Source organism: Haplochromis burtoni, unplaced genomic scaffold (assembly GCF_018398535.1).
Source record: "Haplochromis burtoni strain Fernald_Lab_line unplaced genomic scaffold, NCSU_Asbu1 Contig_125, whole genome shotgun sequence".
NCBI classification, from domain to species: Eukaryota; Metazoa; Chordata; class Actinopteri; order Cichliformes; family Cichlidae; genus Haplochromis; species Haplochromis burtoni.
In genome coordinates this window covers 1,697,327-1,718,145 of record NW_024582486.1, presented here as the reverse complement: position 1 = coordinate 1,718,145, position 20,819 = coordinate 1,697,327, and the positions used below count along the sequence as shown (strand labels likewise).

The 20,819-nt window shown below is 40.1% G+C and overlaps 2 protein-coding genes across 9 annotated transcripts; one reads left to right on the top strand and one right to left on the bottom strand.

Annotated features, from left to right (window-relative positions):
- Nucleotides 1–546: 546 nt before the first annotated feature.
- Nucleotides 547–4,154, top strand: ddit3 (DNA-damage-inducible transcript 3). Of its 3 annotated transcripts, none has more exons than XM_042224009.1 (4): nt 547–699; nt 2,003–2,064; nt 2,402–2,610; nt 2,803–4,154. In XM_042224009.1, exons 3-4 carry the CDS (start codon nt 2,455–2,457, stop codon nt 3,568–3,570), a joined length of 924 nt encoding a protein of 307 aa, XP_042079943.1. In that variant the 5' UTR covers nt 547–699; nt 2,003–2,064; nt 2,402–2,454; the 3' UTR covers nt 3,571–4,154. The 3 variants fall into 3 exon arrangements, with proteins under 3 accessions (XP_042079943.1, XP_005929756.1, XP_005929757.1); XM_005929694.3 differs by having other exon boundaries at nt 2,800–4,154; XM_005929695.2 differs by lacking the exons at nt 547–699; nt 2,003–2,064 and having other exon boundaries at nt 2,472–2,610; nt 2,771–4,154.
- Nucleotides 4,155–4,631: 477 nt separating this feature from the next.
- mars1 (methionyl-tRNA synthetase 1) lies at nt 4,632–20,697 on the bottom strand. Of its 6 annotated transcripts, none has more exons than XM_042224001.1 (22): nt 20,398–20,697; nt 18,958–19,048; nt 18,622–18,700; nt 18,202–18,333; nt 16,860–16,935; nt 16,493–16,677; nt 16,050–16,159; nt 15,848–15,964; nt 15,451–15,654; nt 13,238–13,439; nt 11,827–11,901; nt 11,397–11,567; nt 10,911–11,006; nt 9,987–10,104; nt 9,577–9,790; nt 8,039–8,170; nt 7,615–7,719; nt 7,175–7,370; nt 6,498–6,569; nt 6,186–6,212; nt 5,763–5,894; nt 4,632–5,236 (listed from the first exon to the last, which is right to left on the bottom strand). In XM_042224001.1, exons 1-22 carry the CDS (start codon nt 20,498–20,500, stop codon nt 5,087–5,089), a joined length of 2,787 nt encoding a protein of 928 aa, XP_042079935.1. In that variant the 5' UTR covers nt 20,501–20,697; the 3' UTR covers nt 4,632–5,086. The 6 variants fall into 6 exon arrangements, with proteins under 6 accessions (XP_042079935.1, XP_042079936.1, XP_042079939.1 ...); XM_042224002.1 differs by having other exon boundaries at nt 5,763–5,896; nt 6,191–6,212; XM_042224003.1 differs by lacking the exon at nt 6,186–6,212 and having other exon boundaries at nt 4,633–5,236; nt 20,398–20,695.
- Nucleotides 20,698–20,819: the final 122 nt, after the last annotated feature.

Genomic DNA, 20,819 nt, shown 5'->3' with positions numbered 1-20,819 from the left:
ATAAATGAACACGTCACGGGAGCAAGTAAGCGCTAAATGGATTGGATAGAAAACAGATTTAAAAAAAAAAATTCACGATAAAACAATTAGTAGAGGGGGGGGAAATCGATTCAGCTTTTGTGTTCCGGAAACAAACAATTCTTCGACATTAGATCCATGCATATATGTATATTTTTAGATTTTTGTTAGAGCCAACACTGTTTAATAAAACATGTTCTGATTCTGCTGGTGTTATCCCCAGCTAGAAATTGGTTGCCAAGCATTGCATCATTCCTTTCATGTGACTCCCATACGCCCCAAATTCGTCCTGGCCGTCTTATGACTGCATCACAATTGCTGCTCGCACAAACTATACACGCTAGTGTGAACAACCAGCTAACCCGCAGATTTCCCCCGCCCCGAGCTGTTTTCGGGTCACTCTATTGGATGTCACCAAGGAAAAGATGTTAACTCTGCTCTTCTTATTGGTCCACGGGAATGTCAGGTTTCGTCGCTCTGGTTAGGTTGCGCCGAAATTACCTTCCCATGCATAGTTCGGTTGGCGTCTCCCACAATATAAACGCCGCCGGGAGTTTCCGTAAAATCACATTCAGCCGTCAAGACTGAACAATGGTTAACATGAGCTATCACCAATTTTTACTAAAATATCTACATTCGAATTCAAGACAGTCGAGAAGGCGAGCGAATAAAAGAAAAAGGGTAAGCGGATGTTCCTGTTAGCAGTTCTGCTGTTTTTAATCTTTCAGTGAACAACTAACGGCGACTTCACACACTCTCAGAGTGCTCCATCGGTGTAGTGGAAAACGAAAAAAGCACTGTGCATGTTTTTTGGCCGATATTTCAGAGCCATTTTTAGAATAACAGTTGCTTTAATCGACCATAATTTTATTCGAGTTGTTTTTAGGTGTTGTCCGCTTCGTTTTCCAAGTTGTCAAGCTCTCACGGACTTGTGCCGAGGAAGTTTCGATGTTTTGGCAGCCGACCGTGCCGAACGCCCCGACACAATTCCGCGAATGTAGCACCAAAGGCATGCACCGCTTTAAATTTCAGTTGTCATTGATTGTGAGCGTTTATAACAGTCTATACTGCGCCGTAACGTCTGACAGTAATTGGTGGAGCTGTCGACATGAAATTGGACGTGTTTAATTTTTGTTTTTTGCGCTTTGACAGTCCCGTTTAGGTGAAACGTTCACCGCTGAATGAGCAGCTGTTTTCGTTACTTTTCCTTTCCACCCATCCCACTCTTTGCTTTTCTCTTTTCTCTCTACGTTTCCTTTTGTTTCGCCCATTCCCCCGGCTGGACTTGGGTTTCCATGACGTAATTGTCTTGGCGTACAGTGGTCATGTAACTAAAACAGGAAAAACGTATATACGCATGTTATTAAAAAACACTGTTAAAAAGGAAAAATGTCACGCGTTTTGGTCACCACAGTTTTAACGCGTGTACGTTTGCGTTCACATCTGACGTTTAACAGGAGGAAGCTAAACAGGGTTTCTTTATTTGTATTTTTTACCGCTCACATTTTATATCACTGCCTAAGTCAAAGTATTTTATTTTATTTTTTCTCTTTACACATTAAAAAACCTTTTTATGACAAAACCCAGTCATTGTGATGGCTTTTGTGTACTGGTCTTTAAGACGACTGTAAGCAGAGCAGACAGTCAGAGCTGGACTCCTGAGTTTCCTCGGCGTTTTAACCACTTGTTTATCGACTCCGGCGTGTTTTGAGGACCGTCAAAAGCAGGGGGCGCAGTGGAGAGCACCTTGGTCTTTGTTTACAATAATTATGTGACAGGAATTTTGCCTTCTTTCTTCTTCTTTATTATTTCACCAGTTAAACCAGTGGCGTTTCGGGCACCTTTTTGTTTCCACTCACAGCAGGCTCGGTGTTCGCCAAATCTCTATTTTGATTTTGAAATCTCAGCAATTTCAATCAGTAAGGGGGGGAAAAACACTATTCTTTTTCTTACTAACCTACTAAATATGTATGTTTCTTTGCAGAATTATTGGGACAAGCTATCTCCAACAAATTGCCAGACTTGATTAAAGGAGGCTTTCTAAAGGTAATATTTAACATTCATTCCATCTTTTAAGATTTCGACGTGATCTTTTTTATTTTTCCATCCATTTAATTGTGGAATTACGGCATCCTAAATTGATTTCATTTCTTTGGTGCAATAATGCATTTTTCTCTGTGTTACTCTGTTTTATTTAAACTTGATTAATTAGTAGACAAAGCCTGACTATAGTATTCAGTTTTGAGACAGACCATCCTAAATCCCTGTGTACTCGGACTACATATCTAATTACAGTTATTTTTAAATTGAACACAATGTCAGTCATCTAACCTGCAGCTGCTTTGCACTTTTCCCTTTCACCCCCCCTCCCCTCCCCTCTCAGGTCCAGTGTGAACTGTGTGGCCGAGTATCTGTGCGTTGCGACTGATTGGCGAGATGACTGCCGAGTGGCTACACCTGCCCCCGCCGTACCCCCCTGGTGTGGGGCCGTTGTATGGTGCAGAGTTGGAGGCGTGGTATGAGGACCTGCAGGATATTCTGGGCTCTGACACAGGAGGGGCAAAACTGGCACGAGCCCCTACATGCACCGAGGTCAGTAGTTTGAAAAATGAAATGGTATCATACCCATGATGAATGTGAGTCTTTGTTCATTGCACTTTTTTTTCTGTTTTCTTTTATTTTAATTTTTGTGAAAATTTTCACTCGTGTGCCAGACGACGTTTAATTTACTTGCACTTTTTACTCTCGACAGGTTTTGACATTTACATTTTGTGCTTCCAGAAGGAGCCAGAGTTCATGGATGTCCTAGAAAGTTGCTCTCTGACGTGGCTGACTGATGGCAGCCAGACATGGGGTGACGGTGTCCAAAGGACCACAGAGGAGATCCACAGCACCCAGACCCTGCATCACAACTCGTCGTCATCCTCCTCTTCCTCCTCCTCCTGCATGAGTCCAGCTGTTACAGAAGAACGGCAGGTGGAGGCTGAGGGTGGGAGAAGTGGAGATGGCTCGGCAGGAGGTGGCAGTGACTTGCTGCCTCCCGAGTTCTTCGAGTTGCTGAGTGATGGAGGAGTGGGAATGGTGGATGCGAGTGGAGCAGTGATCAGCGGTGGCTATTATTACCACCACCAGCACCACCAGGCTAATGTCCATCCTGCATCTCCCTCAGCCAGCGAGGAGGAACTGCCTTGTGTCCCCGATTCGCCATCTTGCTCCTCTTCAGCCTCCCAGTCACCATCTCAAATTTGTTCTTCTCCCTCTTCACCCGTGTCTTCTCCCTCTGTTTACCCATCCTCCCGTTTGGGAAAACGCAAGAGGACCACCAGCGAGAGGGCCAACGGTGCCTTGTCCTCTTTTGTTTCCTCCTCGCAGCGCTCATCCTACTCATCTACCAAAAAGAGTCGCAAAGAAAGAGAGCAGGAGAACGAGAGGAAGGTACAGGAGCTGACAGAGCAGAACGAGCGTCTTAAAGCAGAAATCGAAAGGCTGGGAGAGGAGGTACAGAGGACACGAAGAGCCCTTATCGAGAGACTAGTCAACACCAGAAAATGAGAGGGAGGTGGTGAAGGAAGACGGGAATAAAATATGTCAGGTCCTACAGAATTCGAACAAGCAGTGGTGGGGAAAGGTGTAACAGGGTGGTCATGAAATGCCTCTTAGAAGAATGGAAACCAAAGATAAATTTTTATAAGTGAGGATTTTGTTTCTTGTAAAAGACAGATAAAGATTGCAAGAAGAAGGAAAGTGATGAAAGTCAAGACATGAAAGGGTACAGAGAGAAAAGGGGCTGCAACAGCATTGCGGCTTTTCGAAAGACACAGCATGTATGAAGGAGAACAGACGGCTCTAAGTGCAAATCATGCAGAGGTTTTAATGAATGTCATTTTGAGGAATGCCTAATGAGATCCATATTTTGAGTTGCATGTAGGACAGAAAGGAACTTCATTTAAAGAGCATTTCACTGATAGATCTTCCCACCATTTTGCAATAAATTGTAACTCCTACTTTAAGGGCTGCAATCTGGCTAGCAGAGATTATTTGCCCCAATTTGTGGAGAGTTTAGGAGCTCAGGAAAAGTCTGAAAGTGCCCAGTGCAGTGTGAGTATGAGAGAATGCTTTTTATTTGTGGGGGGAGGGAAAAAAAAAAAAAAAGACATCATTTTCTTACTTTTGTATAACCCATGGCTTGTGTGTATGTGTATTTAGATAAAGCAAGTAGGAACCGGCTCTACTTTCTAAGCTGACCTTTTCTATTATGGGAATTTGTGGTAGAATTATTAAGAGCTCTTCTACCCTTATTTACTATTTTTATATAATGCTGTAATATATACAATTGTACTGTAAAGGCTTGTACTGTAATATACCAACATATCCGCTGTTATTTTCTCATTGTAGTCACTTAAATTGTTAATTGTAGAATATTGCATGCATGGCTTTTGTCACTGATGGCATTAAATCTATGTATTTTACCATACCATTCATTTTATCCTGCGTTGTAACACTCAATTTGCAATAAACAAGAAAACTAGAATATTTTTCTGTGTCTGTGATTATTTGTCTTAAGGATCTGTGCTCTTTGTGTGTGTGTGGTAAATGAGAAAGGTGGAGAGTACAGACATTTTTTTTCTGAAGTTAATCATTTTATTTTATGGATCTAAAAATGGTATTCGTAGCAAAACAAATTTCCAGAGGATTTATATATATATATAAAAACATCTTTAGATGCACAACACACCTTCCAACACTAATATCGTATGCTGACTTTATCACAGGGAGAGTATAAAATCAGTTTCTTTTGGTGTAGGGATTTGGAAAAAATCCCTCCATTCTGTAGCTGTATTCATTTGACTCTCTCTTTGTCGGTTTTCATTTCCCCGTCGGCCAATCCAGCATTTCATTAGTCCTCAGTGCCAATACCACATTGTCTTAGATCCTGTCACGGCTTTGCCTTAAGCTAATACCCATCTTGCTCTCTCTCTCTGTGTACATCTTGTTCCCGTTCTCCTCTATCATACCTCGACCCATACTTAGACTAACCTCCATCCTTTTTTCTTTCCCTTTTTAAATTTCACTTCTTCTTGCCCTTTTGAGGTGCAGGCTCAGGGTTCTTCCCCTCAGCCAGGGCTAGCTGTTTCTTAAGGTCCAACAGTTTGGCCACCTCTGCTGTGATCACGGCCTTCTCTGCTTTCTGGGCTTTGAGTGCTCGGACCTTCTCCCCCTGTGATGAGTAAAATTAAACAGTTGTTGAGAATTTCAGAATGAAATCACAAAAGCAACGATTTGTAGTTTTGCAAATGTGCGTTTTTGTCTGCAGTAGGACGTCGCCCTAAACGAATTTCCAAATATTTGACAGCAACAATCGTGACTGAAAGTATTTTGTAATATTTGAGAAAAAAAAAAAAAAAAAATTCTATTACAATTTTTTTTTAGAAATCTACAAATTACAAAATAATTTTCAAAAAAGAAATAGTAGATTTTATACTTAACGAATAAATTCAGCGCGTGCAACAAATGTTTGGTGTATGTGCGTTACTTCCAGAATGTTAGGCGGTTTTTGTTCTTTTGCGGAAAATACAGTACGCTTTGTTATCCAGTTATCAAAAAAACGAATTAAGAATAAAACGCTACATTCAATTTTTATTTCAAATTATTCAAAAATACTGATTACAACGCCGCTTAACATGGAAGAACCGCATTGGCTTTTCTTAGATCAGCAGCGTATTTAAGGCGGCCGGCGCTCTCACCTGCTCCGCCACAGCCTGGGTGAGCTGCTTGGCTTTCTCCGGGTCCACTTGGTTCACCGTCCCCACCTCAACAGCTACAGCAGGAGCTGGCACAGCAGCAGACTGAGCGCTGGCAGCGTTACGAACTGTTGTCTGAAGGTGGAAACGGAGAGAAGATGTTTGAATCGAAGGCATTTTGAGGATTATTTCTACACAGTAATTACTTCATTTCAAACAACACTACTCATCACTCAAAATGCAAGTGGGATCGTATGAGTCAATGAATGGACAATGAATCACAGAAGACACGAGATGATGAGTAAAAATACAAAATTTGAGGATGTGAAATTAGCAGCTAGTGTTAGTGAAGGCATGCGGTAAATGAGCGCTGACACTCCAGAACTACTGTGGACTGACTCTTCACAAACAAATACCACTCAATACCTTCTTCTTAGGTGGTTCGTCTTCAGGCTAGAGGCAAGAGGGTTTAGAAAGGGATTATTTTTTATCTATATGACTGATGCTTAATACATAATTTAAACATTTGCGGTGTGTTTGCGCTATATCGTGTTTTAAAAAGCGGGCAGCTCAATTAAGTACAAATTATTTTTTATGACAGTCTCACAGACACCAGTGAACAGATATAGATTATCAATTCTTTCTTATTTCATTATTAATTAATATGGTGAACCTATATTACTACGAGACCCGAATGAACTCATGCACAGACCATTAGGTACCATAAACATCAAATACCTGCTGTCCACCAAATTTCTTCTTCAAAGCTTCAATCTGATCCGCCTCCAGTTTCTGGAATAACGGACTGACCTGGGAAAAACGAGTTGGCAGAGGCAATAAAAAGGTAAAAATTAAAAATATATGCAGGAATTTTCAAAAGTTTGCAATCGTCGATCCAGCCTAAGGACAGTATATCTGAAAATTTAACCTGGAGGCTCTGTGCTCATCAGTGAACAAAGAGGATTATGCAAGTAAGTAAGTACATAACTATGTATGAGAAATCGGCAGCGTTTCCGTGATGCCGACCACCACACGGTGAATAGCGTTACACTTCAAACAAATGAGAATATTTGTGTACATGTAAGCTTTAACATACGATTGACGTAGCGTCCAGATACTTATCCGAGGACAACGACTGCAAATCATTATAGCAGTAGTGTTGGACTTGAGCCTCAGTAGGCACAAACAGATCACCACAATTATACCTGAAGGGACAAGTGGCCTGAGAGAAACTTGCTGGTTGCTCGAAGGCTGAGGCCTCCAAACACAGCCTAGGCTATTATTCTTTATTATTCTATTGTTCTGCTCAGTTGACACACTGTTGCATCCTCATTGTATCACCCAGCATTAACAGATACGTTCCTGTGTCTACACATGTACAACCTGTGTGTAATACGTGTCGCGGTTGTACTCACCGCGCCAATCCGGTGGCCTGCACTCAGGGAACATACAAAGGTGCCATTGTCTTCTAACATGGTGTTGATGCAAGATGGAGGGGCGTTGAGTTGATCCCTGATTGTTTGGCTGACCGCTGGCATATACGGGGAGAGCATCACCGACAGCAAGCACGCAATATTCACAGACACACCAGTCACCGTGCCTGCACGCTGCCTGCAAACAGAGGATAAGTAAGTCGAAATCTATAGGTCAAAATGGACAGAAATTAGATCTTAAATACATTTTTTCTACAAAAAATTCAATTTAAGACATTTTGTCTGAGATAAATCAAATTAATTTCTCCTATAAACAGAGATGTTTACTATTAAAAAAAAAGTCATTTTCCCGTCTCTGTTTTATTATAAAATAAAAATTTGCGACTAATAAAATGTAACACAAATCCAGGTACAGGCCTCACCTTTCTGAATCCCCTCCCTTGATCTTCTTCCAGGGTTCATTGACCTGAATGTACTGATTGCCGTGACGAGAGATATTCAGGATGTGTTTCAGCGCATCGCGGATTCTGTGACATATCATATCGATCATTAAGAGCGCGACAATGACAGCAGGACGATTTTCATCAATACTCGAGGCCCAGTCTACTCACATAAAGTTTCACAGAAGTTTCACATAAAGCTTGTGATATAATTGACAATTTAACTAGTAGTTCAGAAAATTATTTGATAATTTATTTGTACATTTTTGAGTTTTAAATCACTGTGTAAAACAAATTCAAGACAACAGCAGCTCTAAAAAGGTCATTTTAATTAAGCTGGCATGTTTCTGTCTAAATGCTAACATCACCCCACTGCTGTTGCTTGTCACTGCTATGTGATTCTTACTTGATTTTGTCCATGAGCTGGATGTACTGCTGCAGCTCCCAGCTCACCAGAGCCAGAAGCTTCTTATCTTCCTCCTGTAGCTCCATCACAGGCACACAGCCCTCAAAGAACTTGGTGACAAACATGCCGGCTCTGGAGAAGAAAGCGAGAGGAGGCTTTTTACAAAGCAGATAAACAACAGGGTCAGAGAAAAATGCTGGAATGAAGAGAGACGAAGCGAGAGAATCGGGGAGGGGGTGCGAGAGCAAAACGAGGGAAGGGCAGGTTGCTAGACTTGCTAATTGTTTATAAATTATAGATTTTGTTGCCATATGTAATTGCAATGCTCTCCTTATTTAAACCAACACAACAGTGCACTGCGTGGAGTCGCTTCTCAGTTCCTTGTTTGCTTCTAAACTGTAGCTGTGTCTGGAACATGTCATTTTTGATATGAGTCTTATGTGCGCATCAGGAGGACGTTCGTGGTGAGAAAGTTTTTGTCATGGCTGATGCAACACACTGTTCTATATTTTACACGTCTCTTAGCCTCTGAGGAAGGTCTGCAAGACCAAAATGCTTTGACAAGAATGTCAAATTTACAATGAACTGAGATTCTGATGTGTGAACAGAAACTTTGTGTGTCCTTTTGTTTGTTTTAGCCTTCTAATTAGTGAAACTGACATTCCCTAAGGGTTTTCATTCAGGGGGAATAAAGAACAATATTATTACTGGTAAAATGAGTGAGTCTACAGCAGCATTTTTGCTAGTAAATATGGGCATTTAGCCATATTTGTTTGTTAATTGGCATCAAAATATTTTTAATAAACAGCATTTACATGGTACAAAGTCTTCTATAAATTTGTATGTGTGTCTAAGATGGACCCACTGTCACTAACGATGTTGTGATTCAGGGGTTGGATCCAGGCAAGGACAGAACTTCTTTTCTGAAGCAGAACACTTACTCCTCCAACACCTTAGGCTGGTTGCAATCTACAAGATATTTTCGAACCAATTAGGGATCAGCATTGCTGCCCGAGACCAATTTTGAAGATCAAGGTACTTTGGGAAAAAAAAGCTGCTGAGAAAAATCTTTGATGTGGGATTTAACCCTGATCTTTTAAAAATCATTTGAGGCGATGTAATTGGGGCTAAATTACGCCATCCCAAACAAATTTGGAAAACTAGGGTGAATCTCTTGTAATAGTTAAAGTACAACAATCTGAAAAGTTCGTTGTTAATTGGACTGGATGACAGTTTTATTGCATATTTACTTTCTGAGTGAAACTTCTGCAGAGACTGTGAGCAACTTGAGGATGTAGACTGCCCCATTTTTTATATCGCTAGTGGTTGAGATGAACTAATAACATTATAAGAGACAGCTTAAAAAAAAACCCAGAAAAACAAGTATTTGTATTTAATAACCTAACATGAGACTGGTTCGAGTTTGTTAGGTTTACTGACCATTTTCAGATTCTTAAATTTGTCTAAAGTACATTTTATTTGTAAAACATAAAAAAAAGAGCAGGAAGTCCCTTTAAAACATCTTGGCTTTTACCAACCTGTTGATGAAATTGCCCAGGTTGTTGAGCAGTTCAGAGTTGTTCTTCAGAGCCATGTCTGCCCAGGAGAAAGCTGAATCCTGTCCCTCTGGACGCACATACAGGAGGTAGAATCTCCACACATCAGAAGGGATACCGGTGTCCTTCGCCATGTCTCCAAACACACCCACACCGCGGCTCTTGGAGAACTTTGTGTCCTCATAATTCAGATATTCTGAGTGAAAGTTACAGCACAGGTTACTGTCAAAACCCAAACCTTTGACCAAAACGCACAATTACCCATCCAGTAACACTGCACCCATGTTTCATTTATGTGTTTTTATAACAACTTCAAGCATCTGCTGAGAAAACCAAAATCACACAAATACTTAATCAGTCGGCGAAATCGGTCAGTTATAATAAGTGCTTACCTGTGGCAATGAGGTGGTTGACAAGAGTGTAGTTGTCCTGGGCTCCCAGTAGAGAGCAGGGGAACACCACACTGTGAAAAGGCACATTGTCTTTGGCCATGAAGTTGTACAGCTCCACCTGGTGGCAAAGAAAATACAGTGCACTGTGAGGGTGACATCATATTAGATCATCATGAGATCATCCAGTTCAAAGAGGACTTATCTGCTATCCCCAACCCCCCTCTCTGCCGCTCTCTCTCTCCTTCTGCAAATACAGAGCATCACACACTCATAAAACGGGATCAATCCCAGAGTTTTAGATGGAGAGATGAGCCAGTGAGTGAAGAAGATAGTGATGCTTATGTGAGCAAATGCCTGACTTTGATTAGCTATCAGATTTTAGGGCCATTGAGCAGACATGTAAATGAAGAAGCTAACTAAAGAGTACTTGCTTCCTGTTTGACGCTTGTACTAGATATGTAATTAACTGTGAGTAAGGTTAAAATAAACTCAAATGTACAGACAAATTGTTAAATGGTTCCTCTTTAAAAAAACAAAAACAAAAAAACTATAACACAAAGAGCGATCGTTAAATAAAAATGATCTAGAAAACTATATTAAGACTGAACATGTTGTGCATTACATCTCATAGGGCAAATCTTGATCAGCCGTATATATCCTTCACCACAATCTCTTGTGTACAAATTGTAGCTGTGGGAGTAAAACTAAACGCTAATGTCTTTCTCTGTTGCACATCAGAGTTATATGGAGCTAGGAAATACACTACGTCCTAATGAAAAAGACCAGATGGGGGAGTAAAAAAAAGCTATTAGATCCATTCACTGTGGAAAAGGGGACAAAAATCTGTGCCAAGCTTGTGCATCAGTACTGTCTACGGCTCATGAATTTTGACATTTGTTGGGGTCTGGGCTAGGGGGGTGGTACCTGATGGGGATTCTTCCACCACTTTTCCCATTCGCTGGTGTAGTTGGCCGTAATGGACAGATAACCAATGGGGGCATCAAACCACACGTAGAACACCTACAAAGACAGAAAAAAAAATTGAAAGAATGAATTCTAAGGATGCACAGAGACCTGATCAGAAATGGCATGCTTGGAGTATTAGTGTGCAAGAAACAAAAGTTCCAGACGTGTGTGCTAAAAGTTATTAATATGTTTTGATAAGCCAAACCTAAAAAATCTGATATTACATATTGATATTATGTATTATATTTCAGTCACTGCAGCTTTGTGCTTCATAACCTCGTCACAAAAGTCATTTTAGTTGTTAAAAACATGACTTTAGATATGAAGTCAAAGAGAAAAAAATGATTGGATTAAGCATATTTTTAAAGTCTGCAGAAATATCAAACTAAAAATCAAGAAAACGAGATCTGTGATGTAACCATTTCCTTTTAAATAGAAGCAGACCTTCTCTTTAAAGTCAGCGTGAGGTACTGGTGTTCCCCACTGCAGGTCTCTGGTGATGCAGCGAGGTTTGAGTCCATCTCTTAGCCAGGAGCGAGTGATCTGTTTGGCATTTGCTGTCCAATCTCCTGTGCTGGTTGACTTCTCCAGCCACTGCTCCAACTGACTTTCCAGCTGCACAGGAGAAAGAGGAGAATGAAAATGCTGACAAAATACACCCAGTGTCTTAACTCTAAAGCACAGCTTTTGAAAGACTAAAGCTGTTTATATAATAACATTACCGCAGGGATAACTGCTTTCCACAAGCTGTCTTTCAATGATACCTTAAACTTACTAAACTGGATTACTTTGCCTCCATCCCTGTGACCAAAGAAGCACTGTATGAACTGAGAATGGACGGCTCAGGGCATTCAATGAAGTGTGAAAATCATACCTTTGGCAGGTCCAGGAAAAGATGCTTAGAGGAGCGGATGACTGGAGTCTGCCTACAGACCTTACATTGAGGTTCCTGGAAGAAAACATGGCCAACACCGATAATCTTTGATTATAGCAACATTTGACAAGAATTTTTACTCTGAATTTACCAACTTAATTTTACAAAAATAATTTTAAGAGTGTGAACGCAGCAGTACATTAACAACTCTAGAAAGTCTTCTAGATTTACAGTTTTCTACCACAGGGGAAAATAAATATTGTAACAGAGGCATAGTATGCGTTCTCCAGCGGCAACCTAAAAAGCCCAGAAACACAAGTGATGCATACTGGCATATTTTAGAAAGGGTACTATAATCTCCAAGTACATTCCCGAAGTACTAGGAGATTATTTTTCCATTAATATTTATATTTTCATATTAGCAATGAGTAAAAACAAAAGAAAACCAGAAACAGTTTATATCATTATATCATATTTTTAGTTCCCAACACAATATCGCACAAATCCTTAGCACTAACGTTACGCAAATGAATCCAAACTCTGACTATAAAAGGACAAAAATTACTATATCAATTTGTTAAAGTATTTGCAAAAATGTACACATATAAATATAAATGTGAGGCTTCTTAGGTGCTGTAAGAATGATGACATATATAATGCCCATATACCAGTATCATTTCCAAATGTTGCCAATATGAACAAAGGCAGTAGAATTTTTAAATAGTTTTAAAGACAAAAGACAGTTTATGAAAGTTTGACTTTCTTTGACCTTGAAGAAGAGATCAGAGGTCCAAAGTATTGTGATATTTAGAGTCCTCATACAGTTGATCCCCAGTATTCACAAATGTCTGCTAATAGCTGAAATCCCCCTCTAGACCCCTTCTAAAAACACTTATAATTACCTATTTTAATAATTGAAACACCAAATATGACTTAAACTATCACTTAAAAAAAAAATCATAAAAAAATGTATTTAGTCATAAAAATAAAGTGAAAATAACCCACAAATGCTTTAGATGTGCTCTACAAAGAAAAAATCTAAAAAAAAAAAAAAAAAATCTGCGAATAGGCGAATTTTCCACGAATAATTTGAAGTTACGTTCCACAGAAAAATCTTTTTGTTGTCAGTTTTTGACAAATAAATAATTGAAAACCTAGAAAAAAAACGTAGTGAACGTTTGCTAACATGACCCCACTCCCCTACAAAGCCTTCTTAGACCACAGTCAACATTTTTCAAGCTTTCATGTTCACAGACAGAATCCCACACACACAAACACTACCAGAAACAAAAACATAGTAATTATGTGTGAGTTGTCAAGAACTTTCTTCCACCACAATTCTCTCTATAGTCATCAATAGTTATGCCCTCTACAATGATATGAGATGTACAGGCTGCTCTTCCACACTCACCCTGAGGTCCACAGCATTGATGAGTCGCCCACACTTGTCACACTGGTCACCACGAGCTTCAGGGTAACTGCAGTGTGGACAGATACCTTCTACAAAGCGGTCAGCCAGGAATCGCTGACAGTTTTCACAGCGTAGCTGCTCCACAGTGTCTTCTATTAGGAAACCACGCTCATGAAGTCGCCAGAAAATATCTTGAGCTATCCTGAAAGATTAACAGAGGAACAAGATGGTTAAAAAAAGTTTCTTTAGGATTATAGACAATGACCTGTGTTAGATACAGCGATACGGTCTTATGTTGAGATCATTTATTAAAGCCTGATCACAGTTTGGGGAGTTTTTTTGCCAGCATGGATCAATGATGCTCTTTTATGTTGGTTAGAAATGGACGTAAACTTTCTCAGCAAATATGGCCAGGGGAAAAAAAATACATAAGAAAAAAAAAATCAAGAGAAGATGGTTGGTTGATACTACTGAGTGATAAGAAAGATATGAAGCAAAAAAGAATTAAAACAAAAAAAAAAATCAAACAAACAACAAAACCCCCCCCAAAAAAACGACAATTCAGCTGTGGGCTGGTAAATGTAAACTCTAAGGCCTAACCTCCTTTCAATGGATCAAGTCAAAAGCCTTTAATCTGTGGGCTGTTTATTTCTCAAAGCACACTGCACTGGTGCATGGTGCTTGATGTCTTTTATGTTGTATTTTATCAAAGCTAAGGTCCCAAAACAAGAGTTTTTATCTTTGTAGTCCTTGTCAGTGTGCAATAACTAGAATTTAGGACTAATCTTTCGTGAAGAAAAGGCCATGCCTCAGAGGTGTGACTCAGAGATCCCACGATACGATGTTACCATAACGTGATATTACTGAAATTGTGGACATTTTGCATTATGCTGAGTACTGGAATAACACTTACTATGAATTTTATCCATTTTAACTGCAATTTATCTCCTCAGAGTTAAACTTTGTCAATATCTGTGTTATCCAATAGATACAAAGTTGAAGTGATCTTTCTTTGGTAATGCTTTTGCTACAAAACGTTTTAAGCCTCCCAAATGTTGCCATAAGATGGAGTCAGTCTGCTACCAGTCTCCAGTTGAATCTAATCGAGCTGGCAATTACATACAACCGGTTTCTGATTACACAGCAATAAACTGTCAAAAAAATAAATTAAAAAAAATCCCCACCCATGACAGCCACCCATCCTTTCACAAATGTTTCTAGCAGCAGTCTGCACGACCAGCTGACGAGTTTCACACACCTGTGGCCATGAAAGTGCTTGGAAACACTCGAGTTCAATGATTTGGATGAGTGAGCAAATGCTTTTGGCAAAATAATATACAACTCAGCATTTCTGTGTATTATTTAAACACACAGAAAAAAGAAACAATTTGTGTTGTTAGTGCATTTAGGAGACTAGACAGAGGGACAGAGGGCGAATGGAGGAAATGGTCTGGGGGGCACTTGAACTTAGTCCCTCTGCAGAACCTTTGATGCATGAGTCGCCAGGTCAACGCATATTTCCACCCTTTACAGACATTTCTAATTACAGAATTCAGTAAAGCCTTGGGAAGAAGGCAGTAGTAACCTACATTTAAAAGCCATGCTGTATAATCTCTGAGATTAAGAGAAGTACAGTTTATGGTTTATGGTTAATTTATGGTTAGACTTCCACTACTGGTATCTAGGGCAAGATTATACTAATCCGATGTTAGATAATTTTATAGTATACGGAAACACTAATGTTTTCATTCATCAGACCCACATCCAGCCTATGTCAGTACTCTGGTCAAAAAAACATGATCTTATATTCTGCTGGCTTCTCTGTTTAACCTCCTAAGACCCGAACTCTTCCACGGCATGCATTTTTAATTTCTCTTTGATATTTGGGCATATTGGGACCTGATGAATGTAAAAAAAAAGAATTACCAGATTTTTTTTTTCCCCGATTTTTGTTTCTAAGAAAAATCAGAGCCACATATACATATACAGTAGCAGTACAATGTCCTCGTAAGTGGATATCAGGCCATTGTTGAGCAAAATTTATTATTTTGGTTTAAATAACCCAAAATGTGATGTCCACATATGTGGACGCCAGGTCCTAGGAGGTTAAAGATACTTGTGTTTCTTGAAAGAACAACCTTGTCTTAAAGTACCAATTTAAGAATAGACTCATTTGTTCTCACCCATGTCCTTGGACAGGCCCTCTCACTTACTCTGTCTGCTTCTCGGTGGTGGTTCTGCCAAAATAGTCAAAGTCAATCTGGAACCATTTGTAGATGCTGGAGTGAACAGCGTGGTACTTGTCACAGATCTGTTGGGGTGTCAGGCCCTCCTCTCTGGCCTTGTTCTCTGTAGCAGTGCCATACTCATCTGTGCCACACACAAACAACATATTCCAGCCTCGTAGGTGGCCATACCTAGCAGAAGCAGATGGAGTAAGGTGTGGAAGAGTTATGACTCAAAGATGATGAGTGAAAAAACAGTATACACAGGCCTTTCCATTACACATCTACAAGAATGTCTGTGTATTCAGGTACTGTTTGTAAAGTCTGCATTTGCTGAAAGGAACAATGATTGTTTTTTCAACAGATTACAAAATGTAATTCCTACCTGGAGAAGACATCAGCACTGAGGACACAGCCAATAATGTTACCCAGGTGAGGAACATTATTGACATAGGGCAAGGCGCTGGTCACCAGGACATTTCGCTTGCCCTCCTGAGGCAAACTAGTGGGAAAAAAAACAGAACTAAATTTTAGCTGGCCTTAACAGAATACATGTGTGTGAAATGATGGTGCCATTAATAACTTACATGGGGTGTTGCTTTTTTGTAGCTGGAGGGCAAGTGTTCAAACCCTTACTCCAAGTGAGAGCTGCTGCTTCCATCTCCTCCTCTGAAACAACACGCTCACCTCCTTCTTCCTAATCAAACCAGGAAACAAAGACAATCATTATCCACGACATATTCTCCGCTATTATAGCATCATCTGCTATCCACACATTCACTGACTTCCTATAAATGTGTGTTCTAACATTTGCTCTTAAATCTGACTGACACTTTTAAAATACTGTGCTTTCAAAGAGTATAAACCATGTTTGTGGAAGTGCATGCGTCTATAGGTTAATGAAAACCAACAATGATAAGTTTTCCTAGAAACCTAATGTGTTGTTTGGAAGAAAGGCACTAAATTTATGCCTCTCAGTAAGAACACATTCAGTCTAATAGTTATCTCGATGATATACTGTTGCAGGTACCTCAGCAGAGTTGCTATTACATGGCTGTGTCTCTCTGCACTGGCTGCTCTGAGGAGCAGGCTGCTTCTGCATATAGCTTTTCATGCCCTGCAGACCTTTTCCCTGTAGCACTTTCTGAGCAGCAGACTGACAAGCGTTCATAGCAGCCACACGGTCAAACCAAGCCTTCAAAGACTTGTGTTCACCTGAAAAGAGATCAGGAGATGGAAGGTGAAATTTTGTAAAATACGTGAAAAAGAGAAATCAGAAATTAAACATTCAAAGATGAAATTGAATGAAAAAGTAAGTTAAATAAAGCAAAGCAAAAGGGAAATAGCCAGCAATACATGTCAAATAATAATGGATTTTAAAATGCATTCATATTTACCCAGTGTTAGTGAAGAATCAGATAAAACAGGAAAGAATCCAGCCCACAAAACAAGATCAGCAGCGGAAACAGAATCCTGAAACACAGCACAGTTAATTCAACATTAGTTTAAAGCAATTGCTAAATACTGTTTCTGAATTAACAATGTTTTGAAATCCCCAAGCAAAGGAGAAGAGGGATTCATCTTTGCACCTGCAACTTTCTATATAGAGAACAACCATGAAGGGGACTACTTACAGCTTTTATGTGCTTGCATCTCACTAAAAAAGTACTACACCTACAGCTAAGACTTCCTTGCTGTGTGCACTTACGGCACTTTTTCTTTAGTTTTATAGAAAAATGTTGCCAGAGGAGCCAGATCTGGCCCAATGGAGTTGCTCAGTCAAGCTCAGATAAACTTTAAAAGAGATATTTTGAACTTTTGACTTACTGACTTCTATCAAGTATATACTTTGTAGATTGAAAAAGCCTGAAAATGTGTTTTCTTTATTTTCTAAATGTACTCACACAATAGACTTTTCAGTCATAGCATTATGACCTCCTGCCTAATATTGTGTTGGTCTCTCTTTTGCTACCAAAGCAGCCCTGACAAATCGAGGCACAGACTCCACTTAGACCCCTGAAGGTGTGCTGCGGTAACTGGTACCAAGATGTAAGCAACAAAACCTTTAGGTCGTGTAAGTTGCGAGGTAGGACGTCCTTGGGTTGGACTTGTTTGTGCAGCACATTCCACAGATGCTTGATTGGATTGAGATCTGGGGAATCTGGAGGCCAAGTCAACACCTCAAACTCATTCCTGTGGAAACCACCGTTTCTTTGTAGCAGAGCTTGAAAAGAGGCCACAGCTGAAAAAGGCCACAGTCATTGGGGAATACCGTTTCCATGAAATGGTGTACATAGTCTGCAACAATGCTGACAATTCTGAGACCTTTCATTCAGAACCAGCATTACCTTTTCAGCAATCTGCACTACCAGCAGCTTGTTTGTTGGATTGGACCACATGGGCCGGCTTCACTGCCCACACATATCGTGAACTTGTGCAGCCCATGACCCTGTTGCTGGTTCACTACTGTTCCTTCCTTGGACCACTGTTGATAGCTACTGACCACTTCAGACAAGGAAATCCCACAAGAGCATTTTTCCTGCTTTGAAGACATCAACTTTGAGAACAAAATGTGAACTTGCTCCCTAATATATCCCACCTACCAACAGCTGCCACAATGAAAAGATAATCAGTGTTATTCACTTCCCCTGTCAGTGGTCATAATGTTATGCCTGACTGGGGTATATTACAGGTAAACATGCACTGAAAAAAGAAGATACACAGGAGACCATACTGTACCCCAGTTAAATAAGGTGTGTTTCTTTTGCTCAAGCTTTGTTCCAAGACGTTTATGGGACCCTGGAGAGCCTTGGACACCTCTGAACTCTTCCCCTGCAGCACTGCCATGTGAAGAGCCTGCTGCAATGCAGGCTGCGCAAAAAGGACAAAACAGGATTAATAACAATTTACCAAGCAAGTGTGACTGAGGTCAGAGAATTACTTGGACTGCTTAACGCTTGTTTCCGTACATTGTTCTTTTGATAGCGTGAGTTTTAATAATTTAGCAGCATGGATTTATATCCGCTTTTCCATGAGGTTTATAGAAGTACAGTAAGAGGATTCTGCACAAGAGAACGTACAAAAGCATGAACTGAAAATAGTTTTAACACAGCAGATTAACACCAAACTAAAAGGTCTGCTTATTTATGTAGAGTATACCTGAAGAACTGTGGCCTCCCATTCCAGCCATTGATTGCAAAGCTCACTGCATTCTTGTCCATTTACTTCAAACAGGTATCTAAGGGATTCAAAACACATGGTAAGAGATATATTTTATACTTGCTGCTAAAATGGGTAAAGCATAAAAACATAGTTTTGGTTCTATTGGTTGCCATCTTTATTTTATTTATTTATTTATTTAAGTTAAAATCCACTGTGGGGGTGTACAGAAGACAAACTACAAACTTTGCATCTTTTTCAAGCAAATTATTGACCTAACTGTACACTACCACTCATAAAGAGCCAAGCAAAAAGGCCTATGTGAAGTTTACTGACCGGCAGATGGCATTGGAACTGAAAAGGTATTGTCCACTGGGCAGGGCCAAAGCTGGCAATGTTGGACGGCTGAGGAAAGGCACCACCCTTTCTGGGAAAATGGAAAAAGAGACAAAACCTTTTAACAAATATTATACTCCTGGACTAGTTGGATTAATATTGTTTATTAAATCTAGGCGGAAAATGTAGTCACATGTTTCAGTCAGAGCACAGATTTTTAATAGTGGCTCACGAATGGTGGTTCTTTATACGGCATTATTACAGCAGACATTTATATTTTATTGCATTCACCTGAAGTAACGAGCAACATTTTGAATTTGGTATAAAAATGCTTTTTAAACTGTGTGGGGGGTTTTCCACTGTCTCTAAGACAGTTTATATGCGAGTAGTCACATGCCAGATGGCTCTTGGTATTCATCTCTGTGATTCAAGATTAGCACCCATCTGGGGTTAGGATGAAGCTGGAGTTTGTTACTATTTTATTAGAAACTATTTCACAGAATACTAAATTAAAACGTACTGCTAAACCTAAGCAAGTTTTCCAAAGGGCCATTATTGTCAAGTATAGGTCAGAACTATGAGTCCCAAATACTCTACTAAAACCTCTCTCAACTGTGGAATGAAGTCGGGGTACCAGGAAAGAACCCACGGACACGGGAAGAACATGTACACAGCTGCTTTTTCTGTCTGACTTCGCCGTGCTAAAGGCTTTTTGGCTTCCTGGATTCCTAACTGTGACTTTGTTGGGTGTAGACAAAACCCACCAAACAGGAATAACAGTGCTGGACATGTATGCCACATCACATTTTGGCACACTTAAGTCTGCCTTGTGTCAGCTTTGGTGAAATATGTCCGTCTCACAGCAACAATAAAGAAACGAATAAAGAAAAACATGTTTCTCCAAACGTGTTCTACCTGTTGGCTTTTCTAATTCTGAGACAGTGAAATATCCTACAAAACATAATCATACCTAGAATAAACTCACACTGTTTATATATAAATATGTACTTTATTAATAAAAACAACACAGTCTTCTAACTTTATAATGGTAAGCTAATTCAAACAGACGGTAGCTGTAGCTGCACACTGGCTAAAAAACAAACAAACAAACACCCCGACATGAAGCTGGACAAGCAAACAAGCCTAAAACATGACAAACGAACTGTGATTTCCAGTAAAGCTAATTCTAGCCGCTTCTCAGACGCAGATATTGTTCTCTACATTCATTGTGACTGACACTGACAGACAGATGCCACCAGAAGAAGGCTGGCTAACCAGCTAGTTCGCTAGTACACAGTCACAACCGTTAAAGGACAAGTTTAGCTCAGACCTGCATAAAACTTGCATAATGGCTAGCATGTTTTACCAAAACACTGTCGTTATTAGTTATAATTACAGGTAATTACACAGAGGAATGCTAACCTCACTAGGTTTTCTTACCATCGTGGTTGACAAACTGGACGCCGCACTGCACTCCCGTCGCTTCTAACGCTGCTAACGCCTTCAGGCAGTGCGGGTTGCCTTCACTTACGAACAGATTCATTTGTCCGTTGGTTGCCACACAAACTAAAGACTGGTTGTTATTTTTTTTATCACTTTTAAACAAGACAAGCCGCTGCTCAGTAGTAACTTCGCCGGCGAGTGCTGACCACGCTGATGCAAACACTGTCGGCGCCGTTAAAAATGACGGGGATGTAGTTTTAGGATGTTTAACGCGCCGCTCAGAGAAGCAGTAGTTCGCTGTTTAGTTGACTACACCTCCCATAAACCCTTTCCCAAACAGTCATTTTGGCAGTAACGAGGTGTGCTTGCGCTTTGTTAATAGATCAACATCTCCGGGCGGAGTACACTGTTCGTGTTGT